Consider the following 14,328-nt stretch of genomic DNA (forward strand, 5'->3'; position numbering starts at 1 on the left):
TTCATTGAAAAAGTTATAAACAGATTTGGACAGCAAACAAGACGATTACTATTCATGTTTGATTAAACAATTTTTTAATTGTTATGTATCAATAATTATTTAATTATTTGTTTTTGAATAAAAATATTTTTAATAAAATTTTTTTATAACAAATTTTTTTTTCTGTATCTGCTTAATTGTTTAGAAAAAAAGCCAGAGGGGTGCAAGTGCACCTCCTTGCACCCCCTTGCCGGCGCCCTTGGTTATTATTATCAATATAACATAAGCAGTGATCGTTTGATCGTAAGAATCGTTTCCCAGTAGATTACCAAAGTAACGTGTCACTGTCAGCGGCTAGTGAATGACGTGTGGAGGATCACTTTTATCAGCCTGCGAAGGGACCGAGGGGGCACAATATCGATCTTCGTTAAACTTTTCTAATGATAAGTGCTTCACTTCGTGCGTAGAACTACCAAAACGGGTGAGATATCTCTTCTGCAGAGGATCAAAGTTCACAACACGTGATGGGCACAGCCATTTGACTGTTTTGTCTTGAATGTGATTATTTGCTTCAGAATAAGGTGATCTCTGAAGTCAAGAAAGAAGTTATATTACGTACTGAACTCTGCTTTGAGGAATGGCGAGACCTCTTCGTATCTTTACACCCGTTTATTTTTTGTATTTTAGGGCAAATATGATATTTGCATAATGGCTAAGAGTTTATTTAACGTTTTGGATTTAAGCTCAGTTAACTTAACGTCACAAAATCAAAAGTTGGCTAGTCGTTCATTGTGATGTCAGATTTTCGGAGCATCCTCAGGGATTCTTCTCATAGCGTCGCCTTGGTACAATTGCCTATTGTGCAGCTCTATTGCGATGTAAATAAAGTATTACAACTAAACAAAGATGCTTAAAAAATTTTATTCGCTGAAGTGTTTAATAATAAATCAAATTAATAATGTTTTATCAATTATAAAAGCATGGATATCAATTAGATACTCGCGATAAAAAAAGTCCCGACTCGGGTGAGAATAATAAATATAAACTATTTCTATCTGACAGGCTTCTTTGATAAAGTTCATAAAAAAATTCTTTCTTCCTGTATTTGTAGCTTTAATATAATATTTTAAGTGAAGTACAATGTCTCAAGTACATTTCGGATACATTATGTTTTAGTAAGAAACTACCTTTAGTGATTTATTTTAATATAAGTCGAGAGTATAAAATCTCATATGACGTATCCCGAGAAAGCGGGTTTGCGCGTCACGTGATCACTTTTGTCGATCATTCCCTCCTCTTCTTTCACCTGCTAAGCTTTACTGCAGAGTGTTCTCTTGTCAGCTCTTCAAAATCTTAATAGTAAGTATGCATAATTTTATCATCCATGTTCAATCCATACTTGTCATTACATTTTAAGGATTTATTAAGCCAAATAAATCATTATTTCATATATTTGTAGTATCATTTCTAACTTAATTCTCCATTTTGAATTAGACCTTACCGGCATCTTACCCTTACTCGTGGTAGAAGAGTGAATTTAGTTGTAAGTTATAATCGAATTAGAATAAATTTCTATAATATTTTTCCTTAACTTTTTATTTTTAGTTAATAAGTTGTTAGATTAATTTTTGATATCAAGATTATATATCTTGTCTGGTAATTGTTCAGCTCTCTTACCGGTGTCGTAGTCCGCCATGTTGGTCGTCTACATTTTCGCCCAGTTAGAATAATAAATGATAAATTTTACTAGATGTCAGTCGGTATTAGGATTCAATTTTGATTGTTTTCAATGAAGTATGTTAAATATGAGTGTTATTAAAGTGTTTTTTTTCGAATTCCAATCTTGTCATTAAACTTACACGTGTTACTTCCGTTTCGAACAAGGGCATAATATGATCTTATTTATTATTTTGTTTCATTTTTAGGTTTTTATTTAATTGACGACTTTTGAGCAATCATGCCTAAGGACAAGACTCATATCAATATTGTGGTTATTGGCCACGTAGATTCTGGTAAAAGTACCACCACAGGTCATCTCATCTACAAATGTGGAGGTATCGACAAGAGAACAATCGAAAAGTTCGAAAAAGAAGCCCAAGAAGTATGTATTTGTTCAGTACTAATTCTATTCTTTATTGGCAGTGTTCATGACAAAAATGTCAAAATATGTCGAATTTTCTTATGAAACTAACTTATCTTATATATATATATCAGTTGGTAATATTTCAGTTGAAAAAATTTTTCCTGATCATTCTCGAATGTTCCATTGGCATTTTTCTGAGTATCAAGTTTAATTAGGGATTATCTACTTCAATGTTGAGAGAAATAATTCTCTTCGTGATTAATATGTACAAAATTAAAATTTCTTTTGTAACTAAGTTTTGTTGCTGATAACTAAATTTTTTTTTGGTTGCTATGTTTACTAGCTTTTCTTGATTGTTTTTTTTCCGCTTAAGTACTGTAATTTTGTCTGTATATTGTAATTATTAACTGGGAGTAGAGGATCTATTTATTTTTGTGTCTAAGCTATGTATCCTATAAGCCATGTATCCTATGAAATGTAAAAGAAATATATTGAGCTGGGACATAAAATGTTAAAATGAAATGTTCAGAAATGAATGGCTTTAGTATTAAGTTACTGGTTGTTATCAAATATTTTATTCTGCTATTTCTTTTGTTAACTTCAAAAAGTATTCATAAAATAGTTTATTTTCTATAATAAAAAAAATTCTAATTGATTTAATGTACGTCATGGACAATTTATCAGGGGGGGGGGAGGTCATGGCTTGGATTATATAGCTCAGTTGCAATAGTACTATTTGAATGTTATTAAATTATTTAGTATTATTAATTACACATGTTAATTTTAGCCTTTAATTTTTTGTTGCCACGTAAAATTCTCTAACCAGTATACCTTATAGTTAGATAAAATAGTAAATTATAAATATTTATTGAACTCTATTGCGTGGAATTATTATTGGTCATACGTAATTTAATAAGAGTGCAAAAGCCTTTTGAATTGTTTAAAGTTCTCATGATTAAGTGAAATAGAAAACAAAGCTTACTTGGAGGTTCTAACTTGATAGCTGTCCTGATGAAACCATGGGAACTATTTCTTAGATTGTTACTAATCCTTATATTTTGGTGGTCAGAAACAAATTCCCAAATATGGGTTACTATTATTTAGTTATAACAATGTCATGCAGTTATCACTAAACTGTAAATTTAAAAAAAAAAAAACTTGTGCTCCGGAAGATGCTGCATATAATTTATTTAGGGTTTCATGTTTTGAAAATATTAGACTAAATTTATTAAGTCACTAATTTTCAGGATTTTTGAGTTAATCTCACAATTACTCCTGATACTAGGCGTGACTCCTTGACAAAGAAAATTTATTTTTTAAAATTTTTATACGTTATATATGTTGATTTAAAAAAGTTTGACAGGCACTTATTAGTTCAATATTATTTTGAATAAAAATGAGTATGTACAGTTCAGCACTAAAAAATTGAAAAATATTTTACTTAATTTCTTTTTTCAGCAATCAATGTCTGTAAATTAGAAAGTGTTGTCTGAACATTTTTATAAATGTGATTCAAAAATTTGTTTTTGTATTTCAGATGGGAAAAGGTTCATTTAAGTATGCTTGGGTATTGGACAAGCTCAAAGCAGAAAGAGAACGTGGTATCACCATTGATATCACTCTGTGGAAATTTGAAACATCTAAGTATTACGTAACTGTCATTGATGCTCCAGGCCACAGAGATTTCATTAAGAACATGATTACTGGCACTTCTCAGGTATTTGACCATTTATATAACAGGCCTTATATATTAATTGCTTTTTAATCAATAGTTCTTAGTTGCTGAATGCTAATTTTTGATGTATCTTCTCTTATTTCAAAGATTAGCAATTTAATAAAGCTTAACAAGCATACAAAGATACTTGTCGAGCTATATTTTAAACAATATTAACTTAAATATTAATGAAATAAAATTTGCTAATCTGATAGGTTATTAAGCTCAAATATTATACTATAAACTGAATATTCAAAAGTGATGAATTGAGCGGGATAGTTCAAAAAACGAACTATTCATAAACATAATTTGCTTTTTTAGATTTTTGATTTAAGGCACTAAAGTTTAATATCTTTTGAGAGTAAAATAAGTGGGACATTAATATTTTAAATTTAATAAAATTGAAAAGTTGTGAAACTAATTTTTTTATTTACTCTTGTTTTATTTCTTTTGTTTTAATCATTTGTGATTTATTTTATCTCAGTCTGATTATTTTGACTATGTAAACGTGATTTAAAACTGCATTTCCATAGTTATAAATCCCTATTAGTGATTTATATGCACATGATTTTAAAATTCATATCTAAATTCATATTCACACCATTTAAAAAACACTTAACAGATAAAATAGTAGAGGTCTTAGTATTTAGGGTGTATCCCGGAACTCCCGTTTCTTTGTATCATTCACCTAGGCCTGTAAACTAGAAGTAGGTTAGATGATTTTTTTTGTGCAAATATTTCACATAATTATGTGTATCTCAAACCAATTGTTTTATAGGCACTTGCAAATAATAAAGTATATATATCTGAGATTTCAAAACTTATGTTAAATCCCATTGATGTGACTTGATTATCAGGGATCTCCTTTGAAGAACTAACCCTTCACAAAAGAATTTTATCTTTTAATCGGACCCTTTAGAATAGGGCTGCATAACCTTTTTGATTGAAGGGCCACTTGCACAGCAGGTAGATTAGCGAAAAAACTTTCAATTTTTCACAATAATTAATTTATCAAATATATATTGATATACATAAATATTGGGAGAGATATAAATTCTAACCTAAAGGAAGCGTACAGAATGAAAGAAGAAAATTTATATTGTTTAAACAAAAGGTATTGTTTAAACAAACAGGTTGTACACCCCTACTTTAGATACTTGTTTATCATTGATTTGTTAATCGAATCCAAGGGGGAAGAAAGATGTAAATGAAATACTGATTTGCTAATCGAATCCAGGGGGGAAGAAAAATGTAAATGAAATACTATTTATCTTCGACAGACGCTTCTTCCTTCATTCGCCCAAAATGAATATTCTGCATTCAGCAGTATAGGCTAAATACCAAATATTTGTATGTCGCATCTCTAATTTAGTAGCAGCAATCGCTGTTTATTTTTAAAAATGTAAATTTTTTAAATTATAATTTTAGAGTTGAGTATAATATTGCAACTATTTACAATTCAAAAACTGCTTGAAAAAGTTTTTTTAATAACAGGACCCTATTTGTACAAATTCTCAATTCAAAAGCGAGGGAGGGACCTTGGTTAAAAGAATGTGACTTGACAAAATTTTACAAAAAAACAAAACAAAATGTGACAAAATTTTACAGAAACAGGACTTTTTACAAAATGTCTGGACATATCCCTTGAATATTATATTTGCCAGATATGAAAGTTATATTTGTTTGCTTCATACTCATACAAATCATTCATTGTAATTCTTAAGATTTGTCCAATGTTGCAGATTTAAGTTTTTTCTTTAATCTCTTACTTTAAAGGTGCAATATGTTTCATTTATAAGAAATTTAATTATAAATACTATTTCAAAAAATGGAACATGTTTGGTATATAGATTTTTCACTCATAGGTTTCATATTATCAATCAAGGTTTCATAGGTTTCATATTATCAATCAATCTCATATATTCTCAAGGTTTTCATATTATCAATCCTGATAATGGTTAATTGATAATCTAAGATATTTTCAGGATATTAGCTGCCTTTTTAATTTGAAGTGTGTTTGCACATGGTATTTTGAATTACTATTTTCAGCTTTTTATTTTTTTCTATGCAGTAATGCTCATTCAAATAGTTTTTTAGTCTAGATATTGATGACTTGGTCATATTCTTTTTGTATATTCAGGGTTCCCGCGTTCTTGAAAAGTACTTGAATTTGATTTTCAAGGGCCCCTAAAAGTACTTGAAAATGATATTAAATCTTTGAAAAATTCAAAATGACCTTGAAAAGTATCAAACCTAGGAAAACAGCCCTATTTCCAGCATTTCTGTGTTTAACTTTTTGACGCACGTAAGTGTGATATGACTTTCCCGTCTTTCAGATGATGACACATACTGTTTGATTTTAAGATTTTATGTCTATTTGGCTGATTTTAGGAATTTTAAATATTGGGAACTGCGCCAAATTCTGACAAAATCTCGATTCTTATTCAGGCAATTTTAATATCGATCTTCGTATTAAACTGATTTAAAAGCCATGTGTTGCGATTCGTTTTCACGTGATTCAAAAATTGTACTTACAATTCCCATTAAAGCAATTTAAAAAGCTAATATCGCGATTTGTGATTTGTACTTAAGCGTTTTTAAACCCCAATATCACTATTAGTTTTTCCGCAAGTTTGAAATCCAATGTCGCAATTCGTATTCACGCATTTTGCAATATCAAACATCGATTTTCGTATTTATACTCTATTTGAAAACTACTCGTTGCGATTCGTGTTCATGTGACCATGTCAAGTGTGTATGATCGATGCTACTGAAAAAAAAATTAATTCAAGTATGAGTGGTTAATTAAAAACAGTCAAAGTGACCAAAATTGTTAGTAAGAATCTATTGGAAGATATTGAGGTGAAAGTTGGCAACTGATTCAATTTAAAATGGCTGACCCGTAATAAATTTAAAATGATAATTAAGCTGCAACATCCAATAATTGATTAATTTTCTTTAATAGAAAAGTGGTCAAAATTTCGAAATTATATTTAAGAACAATTTAAATTTAACTGTCTAAATGCTTCTGCCACTTTAAATATTAAATAAAAATCAATGTAATCTATGTATAAATGTTTTTAATTATCTAATTTATAACACAGTATTATATAGAACATCCCCCTCCTGCCCGAATTTTTGCTTATTCAGAGGTTGTATACCTAGCTTAAAATAGGCCTTGTGCAAAATTCAAATCTGACGTTTTTTATGAATCATGAATTTTATTCTTGACTTGATGCCAATCACCCTTGCTTTTTTTATACTTAGATCACTTTCCGAAATCAAGAGCAATAGAAGTCTTATTTTTCAGTACTGCTATTATCGACTGTCAACTAACTATTATCGTCAAAACATTTTTGTTTAAAATGTAAAATTTTAGTCTAACTTTTACTAAAATTTAAGTCCTGGAGAATTTTATAATAAGTCTTTAAAAGTACTTGAATTTTATTTCTAAAGTAGAGCATGAACCCTGATATTAAATTATAATTTTATCTATTTCAGTTATGTTTAACTTTTCTGATTGTTTTATTGAATTTACAACTTTTAATTTTAGGCTGATTGTGCTGTATTAATTGTTGCTGGAGGCACTGGTGAATTTGAAGCCGGTATCTCAAAGAATGGACAAACCAGAGAACACGCTTTATTAGCTTACACACTTGGTGTAAAACAATTGATTGTTGGAGTAAACAAAATGGACACAACTGAACCACCATTCAGTGAGGTATGTATATTTATCTTTTTATAAGAATCTTGTTAAAATCAAACTACCAAATAACACTCATGGTCTTAAATTTTTTGTTCTTGTAGTCTCGTTTTGAAGAAATCAAAAAAGAAGTATCAGCCTATGTAAAAAAGATTGGTTACAATCCAGCCACAGTTCCATTTGTTCCCATCTCTGGCTGGAATGGAGATAACATGTTAGAGCCAAGTTCAAATATGCCATGGTACAAAGGGTGGTCTATTGAAAGGAAAGGAAACAAATCCGATGGCAAGACTTTATTGCAGGCTTTAGATGCTATGGAGCCACCTTCACGACCATTAGATAAACCTCTCCGTTTGCCTCTGCAAGACGTTTACAAAATTGGAGGTATTTAAATTCAAGTGATTATTGTTGAGACTTTTTACATAGAAGTCCTGTGAAATGTTTCACTCATTGATTTAATTCGATTTCCATAACAAACATTAATCCTTTTAATTCTGACTCATCTCTTGAATTATTATTTTAAACATTATTATTCACATTCATGCTAATTAAAAATAGCATATTGTGACCTGTATAGCGAGATAAAGATCGTAAAGATAAGAGTGAGTTGATCTATTAATTCATATTTCTGTTATAAAAATTAAATATGATAAATATTTGGATTTTTATAAAATCAAATTGTTATCCGTATTCAAAAATAATCTTAATTTTTATGATAAGATTATTGAATTAGTTTGATTTCTAAGCAGAGTATAAATTGATTGAGTATATGCAATAAGCATAGTTAACAAGCTAAAATGACTACTTTAATTCTTGAAAACAGTGTTGGTGTTGAAACAGTTAATTCTTGAAAACAGTTAATTTCGAAGTCTTCGTTAATTTTGCTTGACCTGTAGGAATTTTATGACCATAAAATTAAAATCCTTAAAGCATACCTGACAACTGCATTAGGTGTAAAGTGTATGCATTTCTAGTCATCTCTATGCTTATACACAGTTTTACACATCTTAAAGTATTTTTCTTCTAATGTTACTTTTAGTTAAAAGCCGCAAATGCGTTTCTTGCCTGAAGAACTAGTTTTGCAATTGTGCAACTGGCTCTATGGTACTGAACTAATGTGCAAAACCATGGCAGTGAGAACAACCTTTTGTAAATAAATGTCATGCTGCTTTTGTAGGCAGGGCTTAAACATTTCTTGCCGTGGAGTTCGTATGTAAAACTTAATGTTATGATTATTTCGTTTAAATCGCATGTGTGGCGAGCATTACTACCTTTTTTTTTTACTTAGGATAAAAGTTATGGCTGAGAACAAAAAGATAAGTCGCCAAACTTTTAATGCAAAATATTCAAAGGAACTTCAGTTTTTGAAACCTGATGATAAGTCCGCATTCTGTGAGATTTGCCATTGCTAATTTAACCATTTGTCATGGTGGAAAGTGATATTTTTCGTCATATTATAAATCTACGAAGTACAAGAAATCCACAGAGTCAGTCAACTCTAGCTCAAAATTAGATTGATATCTAAAGAATGATGATATGGATGTGATTAACCCTGAAATATTAACCTCTGGATGATTTCTACAATGAGGAATAAAACTTTGGAAAATTTGTTGGTAGTTAAAACACAATTCAAAGCAGTGTTATAAGCTTGTTGTTTTTCTTGCAAAGCGCTTATACACTGGAAATGCTTTGAATTGTGTTTTACGATTCATATATTAATAGCTTTTATTGGATTTAAAAATTTTTCTGCTTTTATTTGTCAATAAAATTTACTTCTTTTTGCTCTTCAATAATAACTTCCTGGTTAAAGATAGGCTTAAAAAATTTACAATTTAGTGTTGAATTTAACATTCACTAATTGAGTAAATACTTAAGCTAAATATTGTTTGTTCGTTATTTTACACATTGATTATATTTTTTTTACGCGTTGAGATTTTTTTTAAGTTAGCAGCTATGCTTAAAGCATAATATCGTAGTATTGCACTGAGATTTTTTTAAGTTACCAGCTATGCTTAAAGCCTAATATGGTAGTATTGCACTGGGATTGATTTCAACCCTAGCATACTTGTTTAAATTCTTGAATACTTGTTTGAATTTTATTAATTTTCTCTTCAGGTATTGGAACGGTGCCTGTCGGAAGAGTTGAAACTGGTATTTTGAAACCGGGTACAGTTGTTACATTTGCTCCTGCTAACATCACCACTGAAGTTAAGTCTGTTGAAATGCATCACGAGTCTCTCACTGAAGCTGTACCAGGAGACAATGTTGGTTTCAATGTTAAGAACGTTTCCGTCAAGGTAAGTCTTCAATTTTGTGTGATTTGATAAAAGCTTATTTTACTGGCTTGTTTCTTATAAGATTATTTACTTTTAGGAATTGCGTCGTGGTTTCGTTTGTGGTGACAGCAAAGACACTCCTCCTAAGAGCACTGAAAAATTTACTGCTCAAGTTATTGTATTGAACCATCCTGGTCAGATTTGCAATGGCTACACTCCAGTTTTGGATTGCCACACGGCTCACATCGCCTGCAAATTCCTTGAGATCAAAGAGAAATGCGATCGTCGATCTGGCAAAAAATTAGAAGGTAAGTTTCATATTACTTTTACACATATTAAAATGTAGACTTCCGGTAAATACAACCAACCCTCACATAGGGTATAAGATGAAAAAGGTTTGCTATGATATAAGGGGTGGCAGTTTTTTTAAACTAATTCTGCATTTTCTTAGGGAATTGTAATAACCACTATTTCAAATAATGCATCTAGTCTTATTCACCCGATACGAAATTACACATCTAGTCTTACTGATGTGATTGAAAAATCTCCCTTTGGAATTCCCATTCAAATGATTTAAAGTTAATAGAGAACAATATTTTTCATAATTATTGCAAAAAAAGTCTAGCAACACTGGCACACTGATGGAAGAATAAGATTGACTTAATTATCTGCTTGTAATAATTCAAAATATTATTTAAACTTTTGAATTGAAATAGTGGCGTAAGGAAAATATGATCAATTAATTTTAAGCACTGTTTGGGTGAAATACAGTAAAAAATGGCTTAATATTGAAATGTAAGTACAGTGACTTGCAAGTGTTTGTACATATATCACTTTCCGTGGAAGAAAACGTCAATTATTTAAAATTAAATGAATATTCAGGGTATCCGCTCAGCAGGAAAGTCATAGTAAAGTCATCAATTTCGGTATTGAACAAAATTAGTCGAAATATCATGATTTTAACTATTTTTGTTTAAAAAAAATCATGGAAGGTTTAGTTTAGGTTGCCAAATTGGTCTATTTTTTAAAATGGAATCCACCCCATCCAATTTCATTGTGTTCAAAATATTTGAATTTCTATTAAAACCCCATTCAGTCATATTTTATTAAAATATGAAATGTTTTATCAAAAATTATGGTGTCCCTAAGTTTGAATTCCTAATGTTGTATTCAAAGAAAAAATTTCTACGTTTACAAACATAGTGTGCACATTCTTATTGATATTAAATCATAATTTTTTTATAAATAAATAATTGATCTATTTATATTTATTCTTAAAATTAATGGAATATTATGTAAATAAAAATTACTTTCTGGCAATTTTTTTTAAATAAAATATTATAAATCTAAGAATTGTTTACATTAACTTAATGCATAACAAATTAAAAGTGATACATTAATTACTATGTTGTGTTATTTAAAATATGTCAATTAAAATTATTCTGAAATGAATATTTGTGTTCAGCAGTAAAGGCTAAATACCAAATAATTAGTTTAGTAGCAGCAATTGTTGAGCGGAATCTTATATCTATTTATAATTTAAAAACTTCTTGAAAAGGTTTTAAGTAATTTTTGCGATAACAGGATCCTATTTGCTAAAAATTCACTGAAGCAGGACCATGGTTGAAAGAATGTGACCTTAACACTTATTTTATCTTAACAAATTATGATTAGTTTTTTCTCACCATTTTACTAAAACAGGACCTTTCACAATGTCTGGACAGACCCTTGATAACATTTACACCTTTCTTGTGCCAGTCTTACACTTTGTGAGACAAAATGCCCGCACGCTGACTTAAAAATTAACCTTCTTACCTGGAATTCTGGTAAAGTCAGGGAAATAAAGACCTGATTCAGTGACCTCTCTGCTGTTTTAACAAACTATTTCCATATCTGTAGCAGAAGTCACTGGTTGAGTTTCTAGGTATTTTCCTAAAAGTAACTCAATTTACTCCTTGCTAAGGATTGAAATAAAGACCTGATTCAGTGACCTCTCTGCTGTTTTAACAAACTATTTCCATATCTGTAGCAGAAGTCACTGGTTGAGTTTCTAGGTATTTTCCTAAAAGTAACTCAATTTACTCCTTGCTAAGGATTGCTTTTATTGTTGACATTAAAAGCTGCTTGATAAACATATCTATCTATTGTGCTGCTCATGAGATTTGAAATGACCAGCCCACAAGAAGGTATATCAATGTCTTCATGTCCCCTCCTTGTTTTCTTGTTAGTTGTAAATCACCCTGGCAAGTTTTGCAAAATATTTCAAGCCCTGTTGCAGAATTTTTTCGAGATGTCTGCGATTAAACTCTAGCACTTAAATCTTTCTGCAATGTACTTTACCACTGAGGCTTTTTCTTCAATTTCAAAATGGCTGTAAAAAATAGTTAAAATTTTCAGTATTTTACTTCTAAAAGTTATTATTTTTGTGTTTATTTAATAAGATTATCTAGAGAGTGATAGTAATCAAGGAAGCTACATTTCATGCCTACTTTTCTAGTGCTTCGAAAAGTATTCCACTTAACACTTAGGTCAATATAATTTTATTTGTAAGCTTAAAGTACGGAATTTCATTACTATTCGTGTCTTCATTTGTAATGGGTTTCTGAAAAGGCAGCCAAGAAACAAATTTTTCATTTGCATATTCTCCTGCGCCAAAAAGACAGCGATTTATGGTATGTCTGGAGTGATATATTTCACAAGTTGTGCATGCTTTCTTTTCTTCTGCCCAGAGATTATGTTATATTTTTAATAAAATATAATAATCACTATTTGGGTATAAAAATATTTGCAGTGTGTAGATTAGTGTGATTAGTTTACACTATCATCAAGGATGCAAATAACATAATATTTTACATTTCGCTACAAAGTAGCTAATGACTTTTATTAATATTTTGTAATCTTTTTTTTGCGAAAATACAGCGATGGAAAATAAATTAAATATCAGGTTCAGTAGGGTTTTGTCATGCAATTTTAAGGTATGTCTGTGGAGTGATATATTTCACACATATGCTTTCTTACAAGTTGTCGTGCTTCCCAGAGATTATGTTATATTTTCAATAAAATATAATAATCACTATTTGGGTATAAAAATATTTGCAGTGTGTAGATTAGTGTGATCAGTTTATACTATTATCAAGGATGCAAATAACATAATATTTTACATTTCACTACTAAGTGTAGCTAGTGACTTTTTTTTAATATTTTGTAATTTTTTTGCAGATAACCCCAAATTCATCAAGTCTGGTGATGCTGCAATTGTTGAATTGGTACCAAGCAAGCCCATGTGTGTTGAGACCTTCACTGATTTCCCACCTTTGGGACGTTTCGCTGTCCGTGATATGAGGCAAACTGTCGCTGTAGGTGTAATCAAGTCAGTTACTCCTAAGGATCTCTCTGGTGGTAAGGTCACAAAGGCTGCTGAGAAAGCTCAAAAGAAGAAATAACTATCCGTGGGCAGCAAGACAGACCTGCCACGGTATGAACTTGCAAGCTCTTACAATGACTTTTGTTCTATTTCCAATGATTTTGTTAAGATTAAGTATAATCTTAAGTTACCTTTTCAGTTTAAACTCAATGGAAGCATTATTTTGTCGCGAGTCATACTATTGTTTCTTAGCCCTTGGTTGCTTTGTCATATGTGTCATCGTAAAGAGTTTCGCAGGAAAAAGCTGTAATACGATTAATATCTTTAATGTATTGCTGTTGCTTCAATAATAAATAAATGTTTAAAAACCAATTAATTTTGTCTTTTATTTATGCCCTATTTTTGTCTTAAATGTATTGCTTCAAGAATGTTTTTGAAATGCGTAGATTCGGAGCATTCAATTTTGACCAATCGAGGTTTACCATAATAGAATTGTGTTCAATGGGTCGGGTCAAATTTTTGGGTTCTTGTAGTACTTTTGTTTCACTGGTTTGGAATTCAAGGAGATGGTCATGGACTTTCATTTTTTCATTGTATCATGATAATCTAGTTGTAAATTCAATAAAAAATAGTCTGTTTGAAATTTGAAAAAAAATTGTACATGGTTTCATTTGCAAAGTTAGGATCTTATAATAATTGGACAATATGCCAATGTTAAGGAAAATGGTTCAGTTCTATCGCAAAGTTATAATTCTTACAGATCTAGTTATGATGTATTTAATTATCTTAAGCAGGGTTGGCAAGTTTTTGACGCATGACTGTACAAACCGTCATGTACCCATAGTTTTGGTAGCAGTGAAAGTGCTCATCCAGTTCCGCATCCATTGAAAGAATCTTCTCGAATTCCATTCTAACTCAGAAATCGACTGGGCAATGAAAAATGCACAAAATTAGTCGCTTGCTATCGTATGCTTCGGCACAGCAAAGCATTTTGATTCTCCGATGAATAAAAAAAATGACTGCTTTATTCACAGATATAAACTACATGGCTTTCAATAATAAATTAAGTTGTACAATGCGTTTTGAGGAAGGAGAAAAGAAATAATTTCGATCTAATGAGCCCAGAAATTACAATTTGCAAAATTTCCTAATATTAATAATATAATTAAAAATTTCCTAATAATAAAGAGCCACTAAAAAATTTTGATT

At 30.3% G+C, this 14,328-nt stretch overlaps 1 protein-coding gene across 2 annotated transcripts; it reads left to right on the forward strand.

The window, feature by feature from the left end:
- The first annotated feature begins 1,284 nt into the window (after positions 1–1,284).
- On the forward strand, positions 1,285–13,491 carry LOC107441347 (elongation factor 1-alpha 1). Of its 2 annotated transcripts, none has more exons than XM_087163789.1 (8): positions 1,285–1,522; positions 1,905–2,080; positions 3,600–3,779; positions 7,330–7,497; positions 7,584–7,863; positions 9,595–9,776; positions 9,853–10,063; positions 12,975–13,491. In XM_087163789.1, exons 2-8 carry the CDS (start codon positions 1,937–1,939, stop codon positions 13,196–13,198), a joined length of 1,389 nt encoding a protein of 462 aa, XP_087019915.1. In that variant the 5' UTR covers positions 1,285–1,522; positions 1,905–1,936; the 3' UTR covers positions 13,199–13,491. The 2 variants fall into 2 exon arrangements, with proteins under 2 accessions (XP_087019915.1, XP_015910058.1); XM_016054572.4 differs by having other exon boundaries at positions 1,285–1,338.
- The last annotated feature ends 837 nt before the right edge of the window (positions 13,492–14,328 follow it).

This window comes from Parasteatoda tepidariorum, chromosome 5 (assembly GCF_982258835.1).
Source record: "Parasteatoda tepidariorum strain Cologne lab strain chromosome 5, Ptep-v5.0, whole genome shotgun sequence".
Classification (NCBI taxonomy): Eukaryota; Metazoa; Arthropoda; class Arachnida; order Araneae; family Theridiidae; genus Parasteatoda; species Parasteatoda tepidariorum.

What these genes read in the sequence shown, in the direction of transcription:
- LOC107441347 (XM_087163789.1), top strand. Translation starts at nt 1,937, where the DNA reads ATGCCTAAGGACAAGACTCATATCAATATTGTGGTTATTGGCCACGTA. An exon ending in TGATTACTGGCACTTCTCAG is followed by an intron (nt 3,780 to 7,329) that starts GTATTTGACCAT and finishes TTTTAATTTTAG; the next exon opens with GCTGATTGTGCTGTATTAAT. An exon ending in AGACGTTTACAAAATTGGAG is followed by an intron (nt 7,864 to 9,594) that starts GTATTTAAATTC and finishes TTTTCTCTTCAG; the next exon opens with GTATTGGAACGGTGCCTGTC.